A 25,554-nucleotide genomic window follows, 5' to 3' on the forward strand; every position below is an offset into this window, starting at 1 on the left:
TTGTAAACAGATGCGTGCAAAGTGTCGTCGTGTTCTTCGGAATAGCAAAAGAGCTATCTGGATTTCATTTACTAGTTCTTTTCACAGTTCCACATCATCCTCTGTCACGTGGGCCAACCTCCGACGGCTCTCTGGAACCAAGATCCATTCCCAAATTTCTGGCCTGACAGTCGCTGACGATGTCATTGTGCATCCTATTGCTATCTCCAACACCTTGGGGCGCCATTTTGTGGAAGTTTCGATCTCTTCCCACTATCACCCTTCCTTCCTCCATCGGAATTGAGTGGAGGAAGCTCGGGCGATACCCTTCTCTTCTCCAAACCATGAGTGCTACAATGCTGACTTTACTATGAGGGAGCTAGATTATGCTCTCAGTTCATCCCAATCCTCCGCCCCAAGACCTGACACGTCATCCACATTTGGGTGTTGTAGCAGCTTTCTCTTGCGGGCAAACACTTTCTGCTAAACACATAGAACCGTGTGTGGGCAGCAGAGGGCACATTTCCTGGACACTGGAGTGAAGCCACCGTCATACCCATACCTAAGCCCGATAAGGACAAAAACCTTCCTTCTAGGTACTGCCCCATCTCTCTCACCAGTTGCATTTGCAAGGTGATGGAACGTATGATTCATGCCCGGCTGGTGTGGTGGCTCGAGTCTCGCCATTTTCTAACGAATGCACAGTGTGGATTTCGAACGTGGCTTTCTGCAGTTGACAATCTTGTTACTTTGTCCACCCGTGTCATAAATGGTTTTCTGTGGAAATCCCAGACTGTGGCTGTGTTTTTTGATTTGGAGAAGGCCTACAACACCTGCTGGATAACTGGTAATCTCTGTACTCTTTACATGTGGCACTTCGGTGGGCACCTGTCCTGTGTTCTTCGGACATTTTTACAAGACTCGAGTTTTCGAGGTGCGTGTGGGTTATGCCTTGTTGGATTCCTTTGTCCAGGAAAATGGTGTGCCTCAGGGTTCGGTCCTGGAAGTCATTCTCTTTGTTATTGCCATTATAATGGCCTGTCTCCCACTGGGCATCTCTGGCTCTTTTTTTGTTGACGATTTTGCCATCTATTGCAGTTCTCCATGGGCCTGCATCATCAGGCGGTGTCTTAAGCACTGTCTTGATCACCTTTACTCCTGGATCAATGACAATGGCTTTCGCTTTTCCACTGACAAAATCGTCTGTACGAATTTCTGGCGGCGCACATGGTTTCTCCCACCATCTCTACATCTTGGGCCTGTTGCCCTTCCATTGGTTGAAACTAAGAAATTTCTGGGGCTCATGCTTGATAGGAAACTCGCTTGGTGTTCCCATGTGTCTTACCTGGCAGCCCGCTGTACATGGTGCCTCAATCTCCTAAGTGTCCTCAATGGTACTTCCTGGGGTGCCAATTGAACCACCCTCCTCTGTTTGTACTGGTCCCTTGTCTGTTCGAAATTTGACTATGGGCGCTTTGTTTATGTGTCTGCACGCCCATCTCTCTTACACCATCTCAACACTATCCACCATCATGGCTTCCGTTTGGCCACAGGCACCTTTTACACCAGCCCGGCTGAGAATCTGTATGCTGAAGCTACTGGACTACCACTGTCCTACCGCTGTGACTTTCTCCTTAGCAGGTATGCATGCCGTTTGTCTGCCAAGCGTGGCGTCTTTCTTCGATGATTCCTTTGATCCCCAGTATGTGGCACATCCATCTTCTCTGTTACGTCCTGGAGTCTGCTTTTGCCACTTGTTTTGGCAGCTTAACTTCACACTAACTGCAACTTTGCCGGTGGGTGTGAACTCTTCACCACCTTGGCTTCATGAAGTGGCCCGTGTTAACCTTGGCCTTCATTTACTCCCTAAGGACACTACTCAAGCCTTGGTCTATTGCCTCCAGTTTCATGACCTTCACATGGAACTTCACGATAGTACCTTTGTATACACTGATGGCTTTCAGACTGAATGTGGGGTCGGATGTGCCTTAGTCATTGGCACCTGTGTCTGTTGATATCGGCTTCTGAGACACTCATCAGTATTTACTGCCGAGCTCTTTGCTTTGTATAAGGCCACGGAGTACATACGACTACACAGCCTTTCCAATTGTGTCTTCTGCTCAGACTCACTCAGTGCCCTCCAAAGTCTGCGTGCAGTGTACACTGCTCATCTCTTAGTGCAGCAGGTCCAGGAAAACTGTCACTTGCTCGCTCTTGGTGGAGCCAGGTGGGCCCCTGGTCATGTCAGTCTGCCAGTAAACAAGGCTGCTGATGCTGCTGCCAAGGCTGCAGTCCTTGTATCTCAGCTCACAAGTACTTTTATTCCATCCGATGATCTCTGCATTGCCATCTGTCAGGTGGTGGTGTCCCTTTGGCATCACCAATGGTCCTCCCTTCACGGAAATGAGCTTTGGCTTATTAAGCCTCTCCCAGCGCCTTGGACAACCTCCTCTCGGCCCTCCAGCTGCGGGAGATTATTTTAACTTGGCTGCATATTGGGCACTGCCTTTTTAGGCATTATCATTTGCTAAGTGGTGCTGCCCCACCACTTTGTACACATTGTGCCCAAATTTTAACAGTCGGCCAGTTCCTGCTGGAATGTCCTTTTTTAATTAAACTATTTACGTTGCAGCTCAGGTTTGCCGTCTGATTTATCAGCCGTTTTAGTGAGTGACGCAAGGGCTGTCGACTGCATTTTACTTTTTATCCACTGAAGCAATATGGTGAAGGTCATTTAATTTTTAAGTTTGGACCTCTGTTTGTGCATGGTGTTTTTTAGCCTATTTTCCATGTGCCTGTTTTTAACTGTCTGCTATTCTGTCCATTGGGACTGACATATAGTCGTTTAACTCCTCTCTGTGTTCGTTTTCTATAGTTTTGACTTGGGTGCGTGTAACCCCAGTTGTTTTTTGCACCCTAAAGCGAAGCATAACAAAACAATACTGTCCCTGTCACGTATTATAGAAGGTAGGTTGAAGAAAGGCAAACCTACGTTTACAGAATTGGTGAAGTTTGAGAAAGTTTTTGATTACATTGACTGGACTACACTTCAAAACATTGAAGGCAGCAGAGATAAAATACAGGGTGGAAAGGCTATTTACAACTTGTACAGAAGCCATACTGCAATTATAAGAGGCAAATGACGTGTAACGGAAGTCTTAGTTGAGAAGGGAGTGAGACAGGGTTGTAGCGTATCCCTGTTGTTTTTCATTGTGTACTTGAGCAAGGTGTGAAAGAAACCAACTAGAAAATTGGAAAGGGAATTAAAAGTTCTGAGAGGAGAAATAAAAACTTTGAGGTTTGCTGATGACATTGTGATGGTCAGACAGCTAAGGACTGGGAAGAGCAGTTGACTAAGTGGATAGCATTGTGAAAAGGAGATAAAAAGAAAAAAAACCTGTGAAAGTAAAAAAGAGGTAATGGAATTAGTCAAAGCAAATCATGCTATACTGAGGAAAAACTAGATCAGGAACTGAGACACTGGAAGTAGCAGATGAGTATTGCTATTTGGGCAGCATAATTAGAGATGATGATCCAAATACAGAGGATATAAAATGCGGACTGACTAAAGCAAGAAAATGCTTTCTGAAAATAGGAATTTGTTAAGATTAATGTAGATTTAAGTGCCAGGAAGTTTTTACTGAATATATATGTATTGAGAATGTACACTTGTGTGGAAGTGAAATATGGACAACAGAAAATTGAGACAAGAAGAAAGAAGCATTTGAAATGTGGTGCTATAGAATAACAGTAAAGATTAGCTGAGTAGATTGAATAAGAAATGTGGAGGTGCAGAATCGAGTTGGGGGGAAAAAAGAAACTAGTGGCACAACTCAGCTGAAAGAAGGATGAGTTTGTGGGACACGTCCTTAGGCATCAAATTGGTAATGGAAGGAAGTTTGGAGGTAGGGGGGGTAGGAGTTCTAGAGGAAGAGAAAGGCTTGAATACAGTAGGCAGCTTCATGGGGTGTAGGTTGCAATAGTTACGCAGAGATAAAGAGACTTGCATAGGATAGACTAGTATGGAGAGTTGCATCGAGCAAGATATCAGTCGGAAGACCACAACAACAGCACAATTGGAACTACTGAGATGTAGATGTTTTGAAGTACCCTGCATCTCCACCAGTGTCGCATCATACCCACAATCAAGTACTCATCCAAAAGCAATGTTGTTAATAAAATACAACACTTGGTAATGAAAGCACATGTATTTTGAACACCAACGTACAGCTGGAACAGAACTGAACTCCTGTACGGAGAGTACTGATATCTATACAAAGATAACGAGAACAAACAATTACCGGTGGTTGGGTTTAAACTAGTGACCCATAGCATGCCAGCCATCTACAGTAACAGCTACACCTAGCTGCTTGGGGCACAGTTCATGGCAAAATTATTATTGGTTGTAGGAATACAGTGCATCTTCAACACTTCCCATAAAACTACTACTCTTTAAGGAGTTGCTGACTCAAGTGAATTGTAAATAGATTTTGCTGTTGTATCATTGTCGACATTGAGTATGTCTTCTTTTTAGCTGTATATTTGTGATCATTAACTGTAACTTATTTTCCTTATTACAGCATCAAATGGAGTTGTTCTTGCTACTGAGAACAAACACAAGTCAATTCTCTATGAGGAACATAGTGTCAATAAGGTTGAACTCATAACAAAGCACATTGGTATGGTGTACAGTGGTAAGTGTAATTTTTTGTTGATTCACTATGTATTGTAACTGGTGTTACTCATATTGTGTCGTCGTGACTACTTAGTTTTATTCCAGTTTTAGTCCTCTTAAGGTAACTGGTATATGTAAATTTTCAAGTGTGCTAGCAATTTATAGGTTGGAGGTATCCCGTTTGTTCTCAGTGTGTCTCTATGAAAAATTCTCAGAAGTTGGGTGTGTTTTGTGATCCTGAATGTTGAATATTAATGTTAGTTTTTAATAGTGAAAGTGAAAGAAGACAATTATTCCATTGACCCTGCATGATGTACGTAAATGCTGTAGGAATCAAAATTTAGGCTTGGGAAATTGTATTTAAGAAAAGTATAAAATACGGGACAGAATTGCTGGCTAGTGCACACACACACACACACACACACACACACACACACACACACACACACACACACACTCCTCATATGTCGAAACTCTGTTAGCAAGGCAGGTCTTTTTAACCTTCCCTATTCTTCTCAGTATATTACAACTTGGGATAAAATTTACCAATTCCTCGACACATTTTTAGGGTTGCAGTCATGAAAAAATTCAAAAATGGAGTTAATTTGTGATACTGACAATATACACTCTTGTTAGAAGAGATTAGTAAATGTAACACAATATGGTGAAGTAAATGCTGCATTAACTGTAGATCACAGACACCAGTTTACTGCAAAATATGTTATGTACAACATGCAGAACTCCTGAAAATTCTCAAAAATATACATCCATTCACATAGATACACACTGAAATTTTGAATGAATTGCTCCCTCCCCCGCCCCCACTCTCCTCCCCCGCCCCCACTCTCCTCCCCCGCCCCCACTCTCCTCCCCCGCCCCCACTCTCCTCCCCCAACCTTTATTAACCCTTAACTCACGAGGTGACTTTTCTGTAATGTACACCACAAGGTGGGGTCTCTGAGACCTCTATGTTTAAACAGAGATTAAGGCCAAAAATGGTTTGAAATTTTTAATTTATGCTATATAACATTTATTTTTACAATCATTTAAGTGTTGTTTAAATGCTTCTAGTTTATTTTATTGCACTAAACAAAGCTGGCAGCATTTTACTATTTATCACACAAAAGCACATTATTTCATGTGGTTCTTTTAAATAGTACACACAAATAGACTGTGAGAGTACTGAATTTTACATTCTGAAAAATTATACAATCTCTGTAGCAAATAAATTTCCAAATAAATTAAATTCCAGGGTTTAAATTTGCACATAAAAATTCCACCCGATAGGTGCAAAAAGAAAGTCTGTCAAATTCATGTTGATTGCTGGGAACTACTCAGAACACATTCGATTTTAACAGACTCATTGAAGAAATGGACAGAGCCCCATCACAACTTCCCTAAAGTTCTTCCGCTGAATGACACTCGTGTTTGGTAGCAGAACTGTGATCACTGGCTAATGTAAGATCCTTGACTTTTCCATTTATTTGTTGATCTATATCACTGAAACATTCCTCTGTAGACTGACTAACAATTTCATCAAACTCAAGAAAGTTAAAAATGACACATTCATACCAACAAATTTTAAGCTATATGGTACCGTACTGGAGAAAACAGGTATGTGGTTGACAAGGTTCGGTCTAGAAGACTCCAACACCTATCAGGAGTAGATGTCAACAATAAACACAGAAGGCAGTAATGTAACCGACAACAAAACATCGTAGGGTTGGCAATTTAAGGTAGGTGGGGGAGTTTAGAAGTATTCCACCACAACTGGTCTTGGAGAGTGAATTCAAAAATTTTCACGCAGTCTGAGAGACCACACTTCTTGAATTATGGGTTTATGAGGATAGTTCTGTTAAGAATGTATAAAGCACAAGCACTCATATTTGACGATTTATGTATCACAATACATCCAAGGCTTGATACTCTCTCTGAAAAATCATACAAACTTGACATGAAGAATAGACTGCACGAATCTAGAATTTTGAATCGGACCTATCTGGTTCATTCATTGTTATCAAAGAAAAATTTGGAAGTCAGCTTACACAAGTAAGTAAATATGGAAGGTGCGTGCATTTTCTACTTAGCTGAATTTATGGCATTTTCTGTGCTATCATTGCTGAAGATGAACACTGTTGTGTGAGCGTATCACAGTCCATATCACAAAGTGTGAAGCTTGAGCAAAGTATGTTCTCTGTTTGGGGTGACTAACAGTGTAGTCCTGACTCCTAATTCCCTGTAAACCTCAGAACAATTGTTCCGTCCTAATTGTGTAAACATGGTGCTACCAATTTATTGTCAAAGATAATTTAAAGGAGATGACAATGGCTATTGATACATATTTATAGTTGTATTTGCCACTGTATAATAATTTTTTGATATTTTTTTGCCAGGTAGTAATAGCAAAATAAAGTGTCTTTTCATTACATATCAGGTATTTTATTTCCTAGAAGCACTGATAGTTAATTGGCTTTGAAGTAGCTGTATCAAGATTTAACCATGAAAGAACATAATGAATCACATACATCCGAACTTTTAATTGTGATGTTAAGTGGCCAACAACATAAGGCACTAAGTAAATAGCCCATACTCAGGGAATCAGTGATGGGGAACAGGTGCAGGAATCTTGCACTGCTACCCAAGGAAAGATCCTAGAGGATGTCGTTTGCTGTTGCGTTCATGTACCCATTATGAAGCGTCTTGTGTATCATCCAGTGGGTATCTGTGACTTGCAGATGACTATGATGAGTGCATCTACAGTGTAGTAATGTTGCGTTTGTGTTGTCATGGATGAAGGGAAGGGAGAGGGTGACACGTGGTGCCTGCAGATGCCCTACCCTTCACAAAAGGCACTAAGGGGGCCGTTGAACTTAACATTTCCATCCGACGGATGGATCACCATCAAGTTTCAAATATCCTTGCTTCATGAGACACTGTAGAGAGGGTTGTCTTTCAATCCAAGACATTGGCACAAAACTAGTGATAATAAACATCATGCCACTGCATCTCCTCCTCTTTATGGCCAAATACTGGCAGTGAAAATTTCATCTATCTCCCAGATTCGAACCGGTTTACCTCCAAGTTGAGTACCACCACACAGACTTGCGTAAGCGACCTCGGCTGCAGAGGTGGGTAGTTAAGTCTTAGGTTGATGGAAATTCGGATAGAGTGCAGCATATATGTGTCATGGTCAGTAATCATACACAGATAATAGACTAGTGTGCTCAGGTTGTACAGAGGTGTGATGAAGATTTGGGGAGTGGGGAGGGCACATCATCTGCTCGTCATAAGTTTGCCAACAAGGGAGCAGTGAGCAGATGTGCCCATAGCAATAACTTGAAATAATTGCACCAAATCCTGACCTCAGTTTGAAAGTTCACAAAATAATCACCGTAACAGTAAAAATATATTTGTGCCACTTGATAAGCAACAGAAATGAGGATGTGAAGTAACATAAGATGTAGCTAAGCTGTGACCACTGAATGTTTTCTGAAAACTAAGTAAACTGTTCATTAAATGTAGAGGATCATGATGTTGTGAAGTCACCATTGTTTGCTTTGATGATTTAAAAACATTCTATTTGAATTTCCTGAAAGGCTAACTATTGCAGCAGACTGCAAAATCTGGCCATAGTTTGAGTATGAGTGTCACTGTAAATAAAAACAGTAAAGGTGAATTATTCAACCAGTTGTAGGGGGAAATACAGTTTAATGTGGATTCTGAATCATGGCATAACTTGGCATTTTTCGTGTCAGCAAGTTACTGCAAGAGGTGAAAGAATCGTCAATTAGCTGAAAGATTCCTACAACCAAATGGGTAATGAATAACAGAGCTTTGAATTTGTAGTATCAAAATAAATTTTAGTGTTCTGTTTATATCCAGCAGTTATCAGCAGCTGGACTAAAGTCATTTCACTATTCAGGTCATGCTTTTGTAGTACTAGCAGCTAAATGAGTGGTCAAGATGATTACTTTATAAGCATCACTTATTCACTCTGTGAACATTAGTAAATAAAGTTGACAACATTCCGAAACCCGTTACACACACCAGTGCTGTATTAGATATGATGCTATTATCTTGGAGACTTATGAGTGGTTGTAATTTGATAATCTTGCAGTAACTTGCATTGGCCTTGTTTTGCAATGATGTAGAAAGCTTGGGACAATACGCTATTAAATTATTTACAGTCATATAATTATTCTGTTCTAAATATATTGGAATGGCCACACGTATTTTATGATCCTTAAAGTGATGTACTACACTAAGCAGATGGCAGGATTTTGTATTGTGTGAAGCTATAACATTACATTGAGTACTATGAAGTGTTTGCCTTTTCTTTCTATATTTTGTTGATGAATTGTTCTTAATTGTGAATGCCCTTGGTCAGGTATGGGTCCAGATTATCGACTGTTAGTGAAACGTGCAAGAAAGATGGCTCAGCAGTATCAGCTTATATATCAAGAACCTATTCCAACTGCACAGTTGGTCCAGAGAGTTGCTATGGTCATGCAGGAGTATACACAATCTGGGTAAGTTGTATAATTTTCTTTCAATCATGTAAAACATCTGAGCATGTTCTAAAATAACAAGTATTGCTATCTGTTAAATGTATACAGAAACAAAAAAAGATGTAACATTAAGAGATAATAAACTGTGATACACTTAAGTAATCTGCCCGCATCTCGTGGTCGTGCGGTAGCGTTCTCGCTTCCCACGCCCGGGTTCCGGGTTCGATTCCCGGCGGGGTCAGGGATTTTCTCTGCCTCGTGATGGCTGGGTGTTGTGTGCTGTCCTTGGTTAGTTAGGTTTAAGTAGTTCTAAGTTCTAGGGGACTGATGACCATAGATGCTAAGTCCCATAGTGCTCAGAGCCATTTGAACCAACTTAAGTAATCTGTGCCAAAAAAAGTAATTCAATTCTAGAAATTTTAGATGGACAACAAATAATGCAAGGAGTGAAGGTCATAACACGCACTGTAGCTGAGGCATTCCATAAACAAAACTGAAATGATTGCTAAGCTTTCCAGATTTTATTCCTCAGAAGTAGTTAACAGGAACACAGACAGTTAGAATAACTTGGAAGATAATCTACTATTCTCTCGCACACATTTTCCTCTCAGTTACTGTCGCCCTGTAGTGTCCTTTGATTCTTATTGCTGCAGTTTGCTTTCTGTACCATTTGTAAATAACACTTTATTCCTTATGTGTTGTCCTTTGTAACCTTAGAAATTGGAATTTACAGTATCTGTAGAAAGAATTGTTCTTCTGTTATATTGAGTAATGTTTTTGTTCCACCTGCTCTATGAAATTAAGATATACTGACAGTTACGTCTAAAGTACATTCTTGAAATGACAGCAAGCTTACAAAGTTAATGTAGTTTTTGTGCTCTGCTGAGAATGGCAGTAGGATGTTAGTTCATCTTCATAATATACATTAGTTAGAATTATTGAGAGATATCAGGAGGACAGCCTGCATCTTTGCTTCAGAAGGAAACTTCATTGCTGGCCAGTACTCCCTTCACGAGCAAAATTTACAGTACCGATGATAGGGATAAAAGTACAAGAAACTATCTTAGCTTCCGCAACTACTCATCCTTCCTTCATGGCAGAAAGAGGGACTATTTGGGGAAAGTTAAAAAAGAAATGCAGGCCACACAAACACCAGGATCAGAGGGGCCCACTTGTTGTGAGGATGAGGGGAAACAAAGATCAAGAGGAAGGTGAGAGATAGTAGGAGGTCAGTAACTACTGTGTCAGATTGAGTCCTGAGATGATGACAGTGAAAAGTAAAAACAAACTAAGAGTACGAGAAATGATATGAATGGTACCAGGGGTAGGTTAGGGTGAAAGGCGAGCTTGGATTGGGGGAGGAGGAGAGATGAAATTGGCTTTGGGGGGGGGGGGGGGGAAATAATAATAATAATAATGATATTTTAAGAAATATAAAATTACACAATTAAAAAATATACAATGGCAAAGGACAGTTATACACCCAGATAGTTGTGCGTATTGTTCGGGGAGGTGCGCTGGTCCCGGATCAAATCTGCCGAGCGAATTAATGATGATGGTCAGTGTGATAGCCAGCCTGAATCTTGAGTTAATAATGAGCATCAAAATGGGTACAGGGATTAGTGAACACAGAGTTGTCGTAGTGAGATTGAATATTGTAACCGCAAATCCTCCAAAATAAACGAAAAATATTCCTATGCAAAAAAAGCAGATAAAAATTCATTTGACACCTTCCTGAGAGACAATCTCCACTCCTTCCAAATTAACAATGTATGTGTAGACCAGATATGACTTGAATTCAAAGAAATAGTATCGCAGCAATTGAGAGATTTATACCAAATAAATTAACAAATGACGGAGCTGACCCTCCTTGGTACACAAAACGTGTCAGAACATTGTTGCAGAAACAACGAAACAAACAAGCCAAATTTAAACAGACACAAAATCCCTAAGATTGGCAAACTTTTACAGAAGCTCAAAATTTAGTGTACTTCAATGTGAGATGCTTATAATAGTTTCCACAATGAAACTTTGTCTTGAAACCTGGCAGAAAATCGAAAGAGATCTGGTCATATGTGAAGTATGCTAGCAGTAAGATACAGTCAATGCCTTCTCTGTGCAATAGCAATGGAGATACTATCAAAGACAGTTCTGCCAAAGTAGAGTTACTAAACACAACTTTCTGAAATTCCTTCACTAAAGAAGACAAAGTAAATATTACAGAATTTGAATCAAGAACAGCTTTCGATATGAGTGACATAGAAGTAAATATCCTCTGAGTAGTGAAGTAACTTAAATCACTTAATAAAAGCAAGTCTTCTGGTCCAGACTGTACACTAATTATCTTCCTTTCAGAGTATGCTGATGCAATAGCTTCATACTTAACAACCATATACAAACATTCACTCAACAAAAGATCTTTACCCAAAGACTGGAAAGTTACACAGGTCACATCAATATTCAAGAAAGGTAATCGGAGTAATCCATCAAATTACAGTCCCATATCGTTAACGTCGATATGCTGCAGGATTTTGGAACATATATTGTGTTCAAACATGAATTACCTTGAAGAAAACAGTCTGTTGACACACGGTCATTTAGAAAAAACTGCTCTTGTGAAACACAACTACTCGCATGAAGTGCTGAGTGCTATTGACAAGGGATTTCAGATCGATTCCGTACTTCTGGATTTCCGGAAGGCTTTTGACATTGTACCACACAAGCGGCTAGTAGTAAAATTGCGTGCTTGTGGAATATCGTCTCAGTTATGTGACTGGATTTGTGATTTCCTGTCAGAGAGGTCACAGTCGTGGTAATTGGCGGATAGTCATTGAGTAAAACGGAAGTGATTTCTGCCGTTCCCCAAGATAATTTTATAGGCTCTTTGCTGTACCTTATCTTTATAAACGATTTGCGGAGACAATCTGAGGAGCCGTCTTAGATTGTTTACAGATGACAGTGTCATTTATTGACTAATAAAGTTATGAGCAGATCAAAACAAATTGCAAAATGATTTAGAAAAGATATCTGTGTGGAGCAAAAATTGGCATTTGCCCTAAATAACCAAAAGTGTGAGATCGTCCATATGAGTGCTAAAAGGAATCTGTTAAACTTTGGTCAAGTCTAAAGGCCATAAATTCAACTAAATACTTAGGAATTACAATTATGAACAACTTAAATTGGAAGGAACACACAGAAAATGTTGTGGGGAAGGGTAACCAAGGACTGCGTTTGATTGGCAGGACACTTAAAAAATGTAGCATGTCTACTAAGGAGACTGCCTAAACTATGCTTGTCCATTCTCATTTAGGATATTGCTGCACGGTGTGGGATCCTTACCAGATAGGATTGACAGATTACATCGAAAAAGTTCACAGAAGGGCAGCACGTTTTGTATTATTGCGAAATATGGGAGAGTGTGTCACTGAAATGATACAGGATTTCGGATGAACATAATTACATCAAAGGTGTTTTTCGTTATGGCAGAATCGTCTCACAAAATTTGAATAGTCATCTTTCTCCTCCAGCTGCGAAAATATTTTGTTGACACTGACCTACATAGGGAGAAACGATCACCACGATAAAATAAGGGAAATCAGAGCTTGTATGAAAAGATATAGGTGTTTGTTCCTTTCACATGCTGTACGAGATTGGAATAATAGAGAATTGTGGAGGTGGTTCGATGAACCCTCTGCCAGGCACTTAAATGTGATTTGTATAGTATCCATGTATATGTAGATGAGAATGTTGTTTTTTTAAAGCTACATCCATCTATGTTGCTACCACACTCCTGCCTCAGCAACATGTTTTGCAAGAATTTAGAAAGCTGTCGCTCACATTAATATGACAGACAGTTGGAATACACACATTCCAACCTGGTGGTGTTGGGGGGGGGGGGGGGGGGGAGGACAAAAGGTGTGGTGAAAGGATGAGCATCTGGTCACCCTTTAAATTAACAATGACAAATGGTTAATAACCATGTCACCCTGTGCCGATGTGGGATAGGAGCACAAGAAAAAGAATAATAGTAGGGGATAGTAGTTCTTCTGTGCCCATTTGTGTGCTCTGCCAGTGTAGTAGTGGTCATTTCTACGTTAGTTGGAAAACATTTCTGTTTTTTATTTGCTCTGCCTGTGATACTGTAGGCTCTACCTTCGGTGGGGCTATGTTAGTGGGTAGTTTGTGGGTGCATGGGGCAGGGTATACAGTTTGCACAATTACAGAGGTAAGAACCTTCACAGAGGAATAGTGGTCTAGGTTTCTACTGGTGTGTTGGACTTAGCTGGTGTATAGGTGGAAGAAAATTACTAATCCCTGTACACCATTAAAGTCATATGGTGACATGTACTGTTACGAGTTTGTTGGATTATAACTCACTTGTATGCACTGAAGACAGCTGTAGCTGAAATCTGGATATGCAAGAGTAATAAAAAACAATTGGGATTGCAACTGATTCCTGTGTTCCTATCCTTCCTGTCATATGTTGTAACACAGATGTTAAATAAGCTAGAAGGGTGAAAGTAGGCAACTGTTCATAATGTGAAAAGAGACAGTCCCACTCTGGGGATTGACATGAGGAAATCATAGCCTTGGCTGTGTAGTTTTTGAGACATGTAAAGTGTGGTTGACAAGGAAGATGTTTCAGGTACCAAATTAAATCTGGAAGGATGGTATGTGCGAGGGGTGTGGCGAAATTTATGTATTTATTTATTTTGTATGCTGCCTCTGTGTCAGTAGTTATTATAAAATGTTGACAAGTATAGAACATTTTTCTTGCCCATGTTTTTAAGAATATAGGAGTATTCACTTGAAAATGGGTAACAGATGAAATCAAATGATCATGATGAAAGTGACAGTGATTGCATAACAGCCAAGCTGGAAAATTTAATTGTCCTTCAATGCCTTTTGGTTCGTTTTGTATGGGCAGAGACTTGGCTGTTGGCTTCAGTAAGGTGGAGGTCAACAATAGGGAAGATAGCTTTGCATTTTGAAAGCGTGAGGTGAGTTTGCATTGCTAAAAGTTATTAAGGAGTTGCAGAAAGTATAGAGCAGGTCTTCTTCGCCATGAGTCCTGACCTCAAACATGTTTACAATAAATCTGTACCAAGTCAAGTTGCCACACATCTGGGTTTCCAGGAGTGCCTCTTCCATTCAGCCCTTGAAAAGGTTGATGTATAATGAAGCCATTCTGGTTCACGTAGTAGTCTCCTTGATTCATATTTTACATTCAGAGGTGAAGGGGGTTAGTTATAGTTAGGGTTGAAATGGGCTAGAGTGACAGTAAATTAAGTTTAAGGAAGGCCTTCAGGTAGCTTTTGGAAGAGGTTGCATTCTAGTGTGAGAGGCAAATGTAAATGGGATGGTTGGAATTGATGATGAGATGTACAGGGAAGTAGTATCTGTTTTTTCCTGTGGATGGAATGAATACTGATTAACAGTGGCTGTATTCATTGGTGGAGGTTGCTGGGATGGTTGTCCTTGTGACATGTAATATAAATAGTGATGTTTGACTAATCAGGCCAGTAAGGCAACTATGTGTACTGCATGAGAAAGCAAGGTTCTATAATCAATTTTTGACCAGTGCCAGGAGGTAGTCAGTATAGACAAAAACCAGAAGCACCATTCAGTAGAGTTTATACAGCAGCTGGTGGTTACAGGAATTTATATCTACATGATTACTCTGCAGTTCACAATTAAGTGCCTGGCATAGGGTTCATTGAACCACCTTCAAGGTGTTTCTCTACTGCACTGCTCTGGACCAGCATGTTGGAAAAATGAACATTTGAGTCTTTCTGTCCAACCTCTGATTTCTCTTACTTTCCTATGATGATCAACTCTCCCTATGTAGGTGGTGCCAAAAAAATATTTTCACATTTGGGTAAGAAAGCTGGTGGTTGGAATTTCATGAGAAGGTCCTGTTGCAATGAAAAATGCCTTTGTCGTAATGACTGCCACCCCAATTTCCATATTTCATAGTCTCCTGGTTTTCCCCATAACAATATCTATATTATTATTCCAAGTTAAGTTATTCATAATCATAATTCCTCAGTATTAGCTGAATTCTGAGCCTTTAGATTGATGTCGTTTATCATGTTACTGAAATTTAGCAGATTATTTTTAATACTCACGTGGATGACTTCACACTTTCATTATTTAGAGTCAATTGCCACTTTTTGTGTCGTACAGATACCTTGAGTGAATCATTTGGCAATAATTTGTTTTGATCATCTGTTGACTTTACTACACAGTAAATGACAGCATCATCTCCAAACAATCAAAGAGGTTGCTCAGATTGGCTCATAAATCATTTATGTATATCAGGAAAAGCAGAGGGCCTATAACATTTTCTTGGGGAATGCCAGATATCACTTCTGTTTTACTCAATGATATTAAATCAATTATTATGAACTGTGATCTTTCTGTCTGGAAATTATGAATCCAGATGCACAACTAAGATGATACTTGGTAGGCGTGCAGTTTGATTAGAAAATGATTGTGAGGATATGTCAAAAGTGGAAATCTAAAATCTGATAAGTATGGATTTGACATCTCCTGCCGAAAGCACTCATTACTTTTTGAAAGTAAATAGCTATTTTACAGAACAATATTTTCAGAACCCTTATCAACTATCAGTCAATAAATAATTTTCTCCAAGGTAATTCATAATGTTAGACCACAGTATTATTTCCAAAATCTTACCGCAAATTGATATTAGTGTTATGGGTCTGTAATTATCTGGATTAATCCTGTTTTCTTCCTCGAGTATTGGTCTGACGTGTGGGGCTTTCCAGTCTTTAGATATGGATATTTTGATGAGTGAGTGGTTGTATAAGATGACAAACTATGGAGCTATTTTATCAGCATACTCTGAAAGGAACCTAACTGGAGTACAGTGTGGATCAGTCCTTGCCTTTATTAAGTGATTTAAGGTGCTTCACTACACCAAGTATATCTACATCTAAGTTTCATGGGTTTGCAATTGTTCTTGATCTGAATTCTGGAATATTTACTTTGTGTCCGTTGGTGGAGGAATTCCAGAAAACTGTTTAATAATCCTACTTTAGCGGCACTATCATCAGTAACATCACCATTGCTAATGTGCAGTGAAGGTATTGAGTATCCTTTCACTGGTGTACATTACAGATTGTCTTTGGATTTTCTGCAATATTTTGAGACAAAGTTTCATTGTGGAAACTGTTAGCAGCATGTCGTGTGGAAGTTTGCACTGAATTTAGAGCTCCTGTAAAACTTTGCCGAACTTGAGGATTTTGTGTTCCTTTAAATTTAGCATTTTTTTGTCGTAGTTTCTGCGACAGTGTTCCGACCTGTTTTATGTACCATTGGCAATCAGAACCATCTCTTATTAATAAATTTGGTATGTGTCTCTCAATGACTGTCAATATTGTTTCTTTGAATTTAAGCCATGTACGCTCTGTGCTTACATAGCCAGATTGAAAAGGGTGGAGACTGTCTCTCAGGAAGAGGTCAAGTTAATTTTTATCTGCTTTTTTAAACAGCTATATTTTGCATTTAATTTTGCTGGATTTGAATGTTACGGTATTCAGTCTTGCTACAATGACCTTGTGGTCGCTAATCCCTGTATCTGTCATGATGCTTCCTGTTTGGTTGCAATTATTTGTTGCTTGGACGCCAAGTATGTTCTCGCAACTGTTCAAATTTGTTGTTCCCTGAGCTAATTGTTCAAAATAATTTCCAGAGACAGCATTCAATAAGATTTTGGGTGAATGAATTACTTTTATTGTTTTTAGGTATTAGGGGAATGAGGTATAAGGTAAGTGTCTGTGGATCAGAATGGGTAAGGAGTTTTATGGGAGTATTGTGTGTGGCCTTAAGGTTTAAAATATTTTATGCATATCACTTTGGATGGAAGGAATGTGGTCATTAATTCTTTCAGACTTTAATTGTTTCCGTAGTAAGGAAACTTTTTTAAATAATGATGTTAGAAACATGAATTATACAAATACACCATTTGATCAAAAGTATCCGGAGGCCCCCCCTAAAAAAAAATCATTTGACATCGTGAGAGAGCAGAATAGGGCACTCCACGGAACTCACGGACTTCGAACGGGGTCATGTGATAGGGTGTCAATTGTGCCATACGTCTATACACGAGATTTTCACACTCCTGAACATTCATAGGTCCACTGTTTGTGATGTGATAGTGAAGTGGAAACGAAAAGGGACACATACGGCACAAAAATGTACAGGCTGACCTCATTTGTTGATTGACAAAGGCTGCCGACAATTGAAGAGGGTCGTAATGTGTAACAGGCAGACAGACATCTATCCAGGCCATCACACAGGAATTCCAAACTGCATCAAGATCCACTACACGTACTATGACAGGCGGGAGGTGATAAAACTGAGATTTCATGGTAGAGCGGCTGCTCATAAACCACACATTACGCCAGTAAATGCCAAATGATGCCATGCTTGGTGTAAGGAGCGTAAACATTGGACGATTGAACAGTGGAAAAACTTTGCGTGGAGTGATGAATCAAGGTACATAATGTGGCGATCCGCTGGTAGGGTGTGGGTATGGCAAATGCCCAGTAAACATCGTCTGTCAGCGTGTGTAGTGCCAGCACTAAAATTCAGAGGTGTTGTTGTTTTGGTGTGCTCGTTCTTTTCATGGAGGGGGCTTGCACCCCTTGTTGTTTTGCGTGGCACTATCACACCAAATGCCTACATTGATGTTTTAAGCACCTTCTTGCTTCCCACTGTTGAAGAGCAACTCTGGGATGGCGATTGCATGTTTCAACATGAAAGAGCATGTGTTCATAATGCACGGTCTGTGGCGGAGTGGTTACATGACAATAACATCCCTGTAATGGACTGACGTGCACAGAGTCCTGACCTGAATCCTACAGAACACCATTGGGATGTTTTGGAACACTGACTTCGTGCCAGGCCTCACTGACTGACATCGATACCTCTCCTCAGTGGAGCACTCCGTGAAGAATGGACTGTCATTCCCCAAGAAATCTTGCAGCACCTGACTGAATGTATGCCTGCAAGAGCGGAAGCTGTCATCAAGGCTAAGCATGGGCTAACACCATATTGAATTCCAGCATTACCAATGGAGGGTGCCACAAACATGCAAGTCATTTTCAGCCAAGCCAGGTGTCGGGATACCTTTGATCACATAGTGAATATGCACCAGTTTCCTAAATATGCTGCTTTGTACTCAGATACGTGCACTGGATCTCAATGAACACAGAAATCACTTCACCAGACCAAAAGACTTTATTTACATAGTGCAGCTAGATGTGAACTCCTACACACACAATAGATGTAAAATTATCTGTTTTTAGTAAATAACAAAATGATTCCACAAATTATATTCATAATGTTCTACAATCTCTGGTTAACAGTAGTTGTGTATTTATTTTGTTTTTTGTACCATCCCAGCATTTACTTTCTCAGTTTCTCCTTTGCTAATAAAATTTAAACCACGAACAACTGTCAATCAATCTATTTTGTCAGTGTTATGTCATCCATGCTGCAAATTTCTTCTGAAAATCCTCTTCCCTTTTTCAGTGCCTCCTTGTCTGGCATTAGAGGAGGGTTAGCAAAACAGTTCCAGCAGCATAAATGTTTTCTCGTTTCAGTGCTCAGAGAAGCTTGTATGAAGAAAAAGTATCAAAATTCTGTATTTCTCTTTTTACTCTCTGGGCCAACTGAAAAGCTGCTGTTGGTCCTTGTCCAAGTGCCTTCAGTGAAGATTCCTGAAATTCAGTTGTTCCCTGAAAAAGAAAAAAATCATAAGCTTGTCCACTGTTACCACGTAACCTGTACATTTGATACATCGTGGAGTTGCTTGCCCCGGCCCCTTGCTCCATTTCACAGAGAGAGATGCCTTGTAAAGGGGATCATTGCCTCATCAACTGCTAATTCTTTCTCCACAAGTAACTGCAAACATCTGTTATGAAGAGTAGTTCAAATTTGGTCTGAGTTGAAATAATCTGCCTCTTGACATGCTATCTAAGAATAATTCCAGTTTCATTGTCATGTCCCAGTACATTTAAACTCTGAGAAATTTTGGAGTTACCATAATTATATTAAACCGAAACAGCGTTGTGTGCTCAGCTAGTGCCATTTGATTGAAATTGTCAATCTTACCACTTTGCAATGCATATATGTTTGCCATATCAACCATGGTGCTGGAGAGGTCATTGGGAGTGTACTTACTTCAATAAGCTGAAAGAGAAAGTAACTCCTGCTCTTCAGTATGTTGATTCCATTCAGAATATGAATCCAGTATAGATATTGGATGATGGCGCCACTTGATGTCCTTTGTTTCTAATAAAATGTATTTTGTATCATTAATTTCATTGTTGGCAACTACGGTATATTACTTTCTTGAATATTGCTGCCACTGTCACCAGTGACGTTACACACAACTTTCATCTCTGTTTACTTTATCAGCCCCCACTCTCACCTTTTTCTCTCAAAATACAGGAGGATTCTATACAAAACTGAATCTCCCTCTTACAATAAGTCAGAATCTGACATCTTCTCATTGATCAGCATGTCTAAAGAGGCGTCTGCATCTTGCTTATTTGAAACACTGTTACTTTGACTTGAGGAACAGAACTTAAAAATCAAAAGGTCACAAATAATTTTCTCAGTAGTAGTACTTTTCTGTATGTAATATTATACAGTAGGCTTAACCACGTTGTCGATAACTACATCTTGAATACTATACTAATTTTTCTGATTGCAACTAATTATAAAAATTATTAGTAATAAAAACTGACATGTCTGTTTTGAAAAAATCCCAATCAAAACTCATAAAAATTGTTTAGATAACAAAGTTAAAAAAAAGGTAAAGTAAGAACAAAGTTCTAGGTTGTATCATATACTGTGCGTGAGACCTCATGGTTACAATTGTGAACACTGAAAAATGTGATGTCTTTTTAAGTGCTTAAGTAATTAATTTTGAAATGTTTGTTGTTGCAGTAAATAAACTTTTAAATCAGTAAGTCCCAACAAAATAACAGTAACAAAATTCAACTATATAGAGGAATATAACTGACCAACCATTTCTGTATTCTGATGGTCACAAGCTTCTGCACAGTGCTACATTCAGTTGTGTGTTTTTAAATGCATGGTAGTAGGCAGCACTTCCACAGTGTGAAAAGATTGAACGTTCACAAGTGTGTGTGTGTGTGGGGGGGGGGGGGGGGGGGGCAAAATACTTCTGTTGCAGCTGAGACACAGTAAAAATTAATGTACACAATTGCAGCCAATGAGTCTGAAACAATTAAGAATGGTTGTGTGTGACAAGATGCCAGAGAGCTGATGATGCCCTTCTGCCACATAATTCTCACAAGCATGTACCACAGTAATGGAGCCTTTGTCTGCAGGGAGGATGTTAGAGCTACTTATCTCCAGGTCACTCTCTTGTCTTTGATGTCTGTTATATTTTGTATTCTTCATTCTATTCATATTTTTCAGTGGTGTTCGTCCTTTTGGTGTGTCCCTTCTGATTTGTGGCTGGGATGAAAACCGTCCGTACCTCTTCCAGTGTGACCCCTCAGGAGCATATTTTGCTTGGAAAGCAACGGCAATGGGAAAGAATTTTATTAATGGGAAAACATTCCTTGAAAAGAGGTAAGCTTTTTACTAATGTAACAAAGAAATGCAATTCATAATGACTGCCATCATCTAAGTGGGAACACAATTTGGCAAGTTTGCTCTTAAAAGCTAGAACTTTGCACTGAGTCACAACTCTTTGTAGCACATATGACAGACATGTATTTCACAGTCTGTAATTTTCATTATCGCTGTATTAAGAGATAGTTCCTATTTTACTTTTATCAGTACAGTTATGAAAGTTATGCAGGGCTACACATTGTATTCAGCAATTCATTCGTTTGTCAGTGTTTTCTCATTGGAGCAGTTATTTGGAAGATTAAGGTCACCTCCTCTGTCATGTTATTTTTTATTCATTTAGTTTTATGTTGTAGGTTCTATAATCTTTTGCTCAATTGGTTTTCCACAATAGTATTTACTACCAAAATTTTCTAGAAAGAAGTAAACGTGAAAACATATTTTGTATTTTAGATACAGTGAAGACCTCGAACTTGATGATGCAGTCCACACTGCTATATTAACACTGAAGGAAGGATTTGAAGGACAGATGACAGCTGATAACATTGAAGTTGGAATTTGTGACGCTGAGGGATTTAGGCGGCTTGATCCATCAACTATTAAGGATTATCTTGCAAATATCCCATAATTTTATGGAACAATAAGTTGTTGAATGTGTTGTGTGAAAATGTTACGGTGGGATGTGCCCTGTTGTCATAATAAAACACTTTTATACAAGTGATTTTGTGGTCTTTGGATATGAACTCCTTGTTGTTTATAGTATGTGCAACCATTACAATGTGATACGAATGCAAAGTGTGTTTATGGTAAGTATTTATAAATACAAATTATATATTAAAAATAACAATTTTCAGGAATTGTTAAGCCTTTCAGAACAGACCCTCTAGTTAGTTTATATTACTGCCATTCGCTTCATAAGAGCATTAAGTGTTAAGAATTGTTGCTGGGAACATACCATTACTTGAAGAAAATGTGTAAACTAGAACAAATACAGATGTGCTGGCTGTATTAGGATGTTAGTGAGGGACATAGTCTTCAGTGACACAATGAACTCCAGTTCAGTTGTAGTAGTTTTATAATGCACATGTGGAAATTTGTCTGTTTTCCATCATGTCTGCAAATCTCAATGTAAATTCTATTATGTTCCTTTGGAAAACCAGTGACTGATTTTGTGTCATGTATTTGTCCAGTGTTAGTTGGGATTCTGTTTGTAATGACCTTGCCATTGATAAAATGTTAGACTGTAGTACTCTACCTTTTCTTTTAGTGTCAGTGGGCAGAGAGATTACAGAACCTGTTATGTTACTGGGAATGAAAGAGGGTATTGCAAAATATTGAAATTTTGTAATTACTTGATAGGATCACTTAAAAACTATCTTTCCAGTGTATTGATTACCAGTGCATTCTGCAAATTATTGGAAAATGCAGTTAAGTTGAAGGTAGACAAAAATACTTCATGTACCATTTCCACCCTTCCCACTGTGTGTGTGCGTGTGTGTGTGTGTGTGTGTGTGTGTGTGTGTGTGTGTGTGTGTGTAGGAATGAAATAGGATGTAAAAGTTGTCTGCAGTACACACACTTTCCAAGCTGTTAGCTCCAGTAAGTAAAACAACTGCAGTGATATGGCCATAAGAAGGTAGTGGTTCCCCACATGACCTCAAGAGTGCTTTGATAAAAATCTTCCATAGAATAGGTCAAGAGAAATCCCATTTGAACACTGGGCCAAGGTGATCATCAAGGAAGTCAGAGTTGATAGCAACTGTTGTTAAATGTGTGAACAATAATGGTAGACACTCAAAACATTTTGGAAGAGGCTTGGCCAGAACTATATATCGTTTGCTGGAGCAGGGAAACAGCATGGTGAATCTTACTAAGAAACTACAGTGTTGGAATGTCAAAGAGGACATTTATCACTCCTTGTGGGGTGTTGTAAGTGATGTGTGCCCCCTGGATTCAGCTAAATAGTGAGCACCTCAAATTTCTCGTTATTGGGTACACGTGGTTTTGATGAATCCCTGGTTCAGAGGTGGAGACTGGAAATGCCACCAGTGCTTTGTAATGGTAACCTGTGGACAAGCTTCAGTGACCACAGTGCGATGATGTGGGTCACTTGAGTGGTATTGTCACTATATTGTCCTGATCCCATGGATGGGGCAAATTTCTGTTCATTGGCAAGGTATACTATGTGTGAATGGGTTAGAATACAGTTGAGACAAAACAGTCATTAGGGACCTAAAGGGCACATGCTAGCCATCAGTTCAATTATACTTATGCATGTCACCCCAGCTGTTAAAATACATCTATAGATTTTACTAATTCTCACACCAGCAATGTGGTTCAGGTGGGTTGTTGTGATAATCACAACTAACGTTTCTGTAACCTGCATGAGTAATTAGAACAGTTACTAAGTGGCTGAATCCAATCCATTCGTGAGTGATTTCAACTGTAAAGAGATCAGAGGGACTACTGAAAAGCCTTAATAGACCTCCACCGCAGTTCTGCTATGTTGCAGAACCATAAACATCATGCAGAACAGCTGATGCTAGTTGTGTTGTAAGACATTTTTAATTACATCAAATTTTGTATCATATCTCACAAAGATGTCATGGATATTGGTAAATCCAAATGTAAGATGGAATGAGAGAATAAATATGTCATTGACCAAAAAAGTTAAGAGAATAAATGAGCTTTAGAAAACAATGAATTTGTTATCACTCAATATGAGAATGGAGCCTATGAATTTTCAAAAGCTTGGTGCCTATTTTAGGAGTGATTAATCTCTTTATGGTCAAACTGGCATAAATTTTATTAGGATTCTTTTAATCAGTTAGATAGCATAAAATAATCTGATTTCACCCAGTTGCTAATGTATGAAAGTAATTTTGATGAAGCCTGTAGTTGTCAGTTGTTCCATTAACTACTACTGTTTAATCACTCTCTCTTAGAAACAAAATAAAATCATCGTTTTACAACTAATTTTTGACTATATGCATTGTTGCTGATAAAAGAAAGTATTGTTCTGTACTTGGAGAAATTTGAAGCAAACTGTGTATGTAGTGAGTGGCATTTGAGACTTCCTGTGTAAGAAGCCTTTCAAAATCTTGTTTGTGTAATTTCAGTTACATTTGTGAGAGTCTCTAGATCAAGATAAAATAATAACAACAAAATTTTGGTGTGTTTATAGTACTGTAAAGTGACCACAACAACCCAGTAGCTTTAAGCATACCTGGGAAAAGAAAGCGTACTTAACAGTGAGAATTATTTCACGAAATCGTATATAATGTAAATAAAAACTGTGACTGGCAGGAGCAAATGTTTTTACACATAGAAATGTGAACCACTTATTTTATAGACTACACATTGGGAGCACCAATTAGTAATTGTACACCTGGAATACATGTTTTTTGTGAACTTCAAGAACATATTACTCTACAGATCTTACATGGTGATCTGCAGTGCAGATCGTGAAAAACCACATATTGTTAGGAAATGCAGACTAAAGAATAACTCTTTACTGACTTTCTCATATTTATGGAAACTGAGTTAAAGAAAAACTGGTACAATATAAGACAATTACTGCTATATAGTACATTTCTGAAATGTAAGGTAGAGTGCGCAAAAAATTAGTATTTTCGATGTATGTCAGTCATTTAGATAATTCCTCTTTCAAGATTCAAGACTTAATTACTTTACAGCAGGTAAAAGAAAAGTCTGCCATTCAGTTTTCTACTTACGAACTGCACATATTGTGTGGTATCTGTTGTGTACAAGAAGCACCTTTCTTGCACAAAGAGCCCATATCCCTAATGAGATTTCCCAGCTCTTAGAGTATGATATTTGCTTTTACAGAAATTTCAGCTCTTCTTTCTCTGAAATAAGTTTTATATTGTTTTCTTTTTGTAGCACCATTTAAGCTTTTGGAGTCATAATTACTTCTTTCAAGAAGTAGTAGCATTTTCTCTCCAGTAAGCATAGTGAGTCTTCACTTTAAAAGTTTCTGAACATATTTCTTTTCCCACCAATTTCAACTGGTAGAAAATCTACAGAACTGGTTTTTTAAAACTGTAGCATATAAATCTCGACTAACATTGTTAAGCCCTGTAGTGAACATTCATAGCCATGTATCTCATACTATTAGTATCGGCACCCTAGATAAAATACAAACTGAATTGTGCACTTTTGTTTGTTCTACTTTGCTAGGTACCACCACCAAGTCCTACCTTGCATGTGTCTTGTAGAGACTTAACACCCACCCAACAAATGACACCAAAGTATAACTTTGAGCGTACTGGTACAGCATTGCATTCGTGTCATTCATCTCTGGTTCACACACTTGCATGTTATTTATTTTACAAATGTGGCACTGATGATTGGTTCTTTGTCAATATTTACAGAAAATAAAACTATTTGAAATTATCGTGGCTAAAATACACTGCACGATTTTTAAAAAAAATTACACACTCGGAAGACATAATCCGATGACATAATTACACATACACACCATTGGAGAGTTTGTAAATTATTGCGTAGCAATTCTCCCTGACAAGCAGAATGGCTATCAGGTGCAGCTGTCTTGTTCATATTTAGTATGTAAGGGGTATGAACAGAATCAGATGTTGAATGAAAACTGTGTGCTTGTGTGAGACAGTGTTATCAACACCATACAGTTTGAAAAAGGTTTTATTTGTCCGGGTGGTTGAATTGTACCATATCCATATTTGTGGTGGACTGGGATGGAACAGTGGCCCACTGTTT

General features: G+C 38.9%; 1 protein-coding gene across 1 annotated transcript in view; it reads left to right on the forward strand.

The window, feature by feature from the left end:
* Window positions 1-21,520, forward strand: part of LOC126464208 (proteasome subunit alpha type-2) — a 32,976-nt gene extending 11,456 nt beyond the window's left edge. The window contains exons 3-6 of the mRNA XM_050096216.1: window positions 4,560-4,673; window positions 9,042-9,183; window positions 20,644-20,799; window positions 21,253-21,520. Of these exons, the coding sequence (XP_049952173.1) occupies window positions 4,560-4,673; window positions 9,042-9,183; window positions 20,644-20,799; window positions 21,253-21,427 (587 nt within the window). The 3' untranslated portion in view covers window positions 21,428-21,520. The remainder of the gene's footprint in view (window positions 1-4,559; window positions 4,674-9,041; window positions 9,184-20,643; window positions 20,800-21,252) is intronic.
* The last annotated feature ends 4,034 nt before the right edge of the window (window positions 21,521-25,554 follow it).

Source organism: Schistocerca serialis, chromosome 1, assembly GCF_023864345.2.
Source record: "Schistocerca serialis cubense isolate TAMUIC-IGC-003099 chromosome 1, iqSchSeri2.2, whole genome shotgun sequence".
Lineage (NCBI taxonomy): Eukaryota > Metazoa > Arthropoda > Insecta > Orthoptera > Acrididae > Schistocerca > Schistocerca serialis.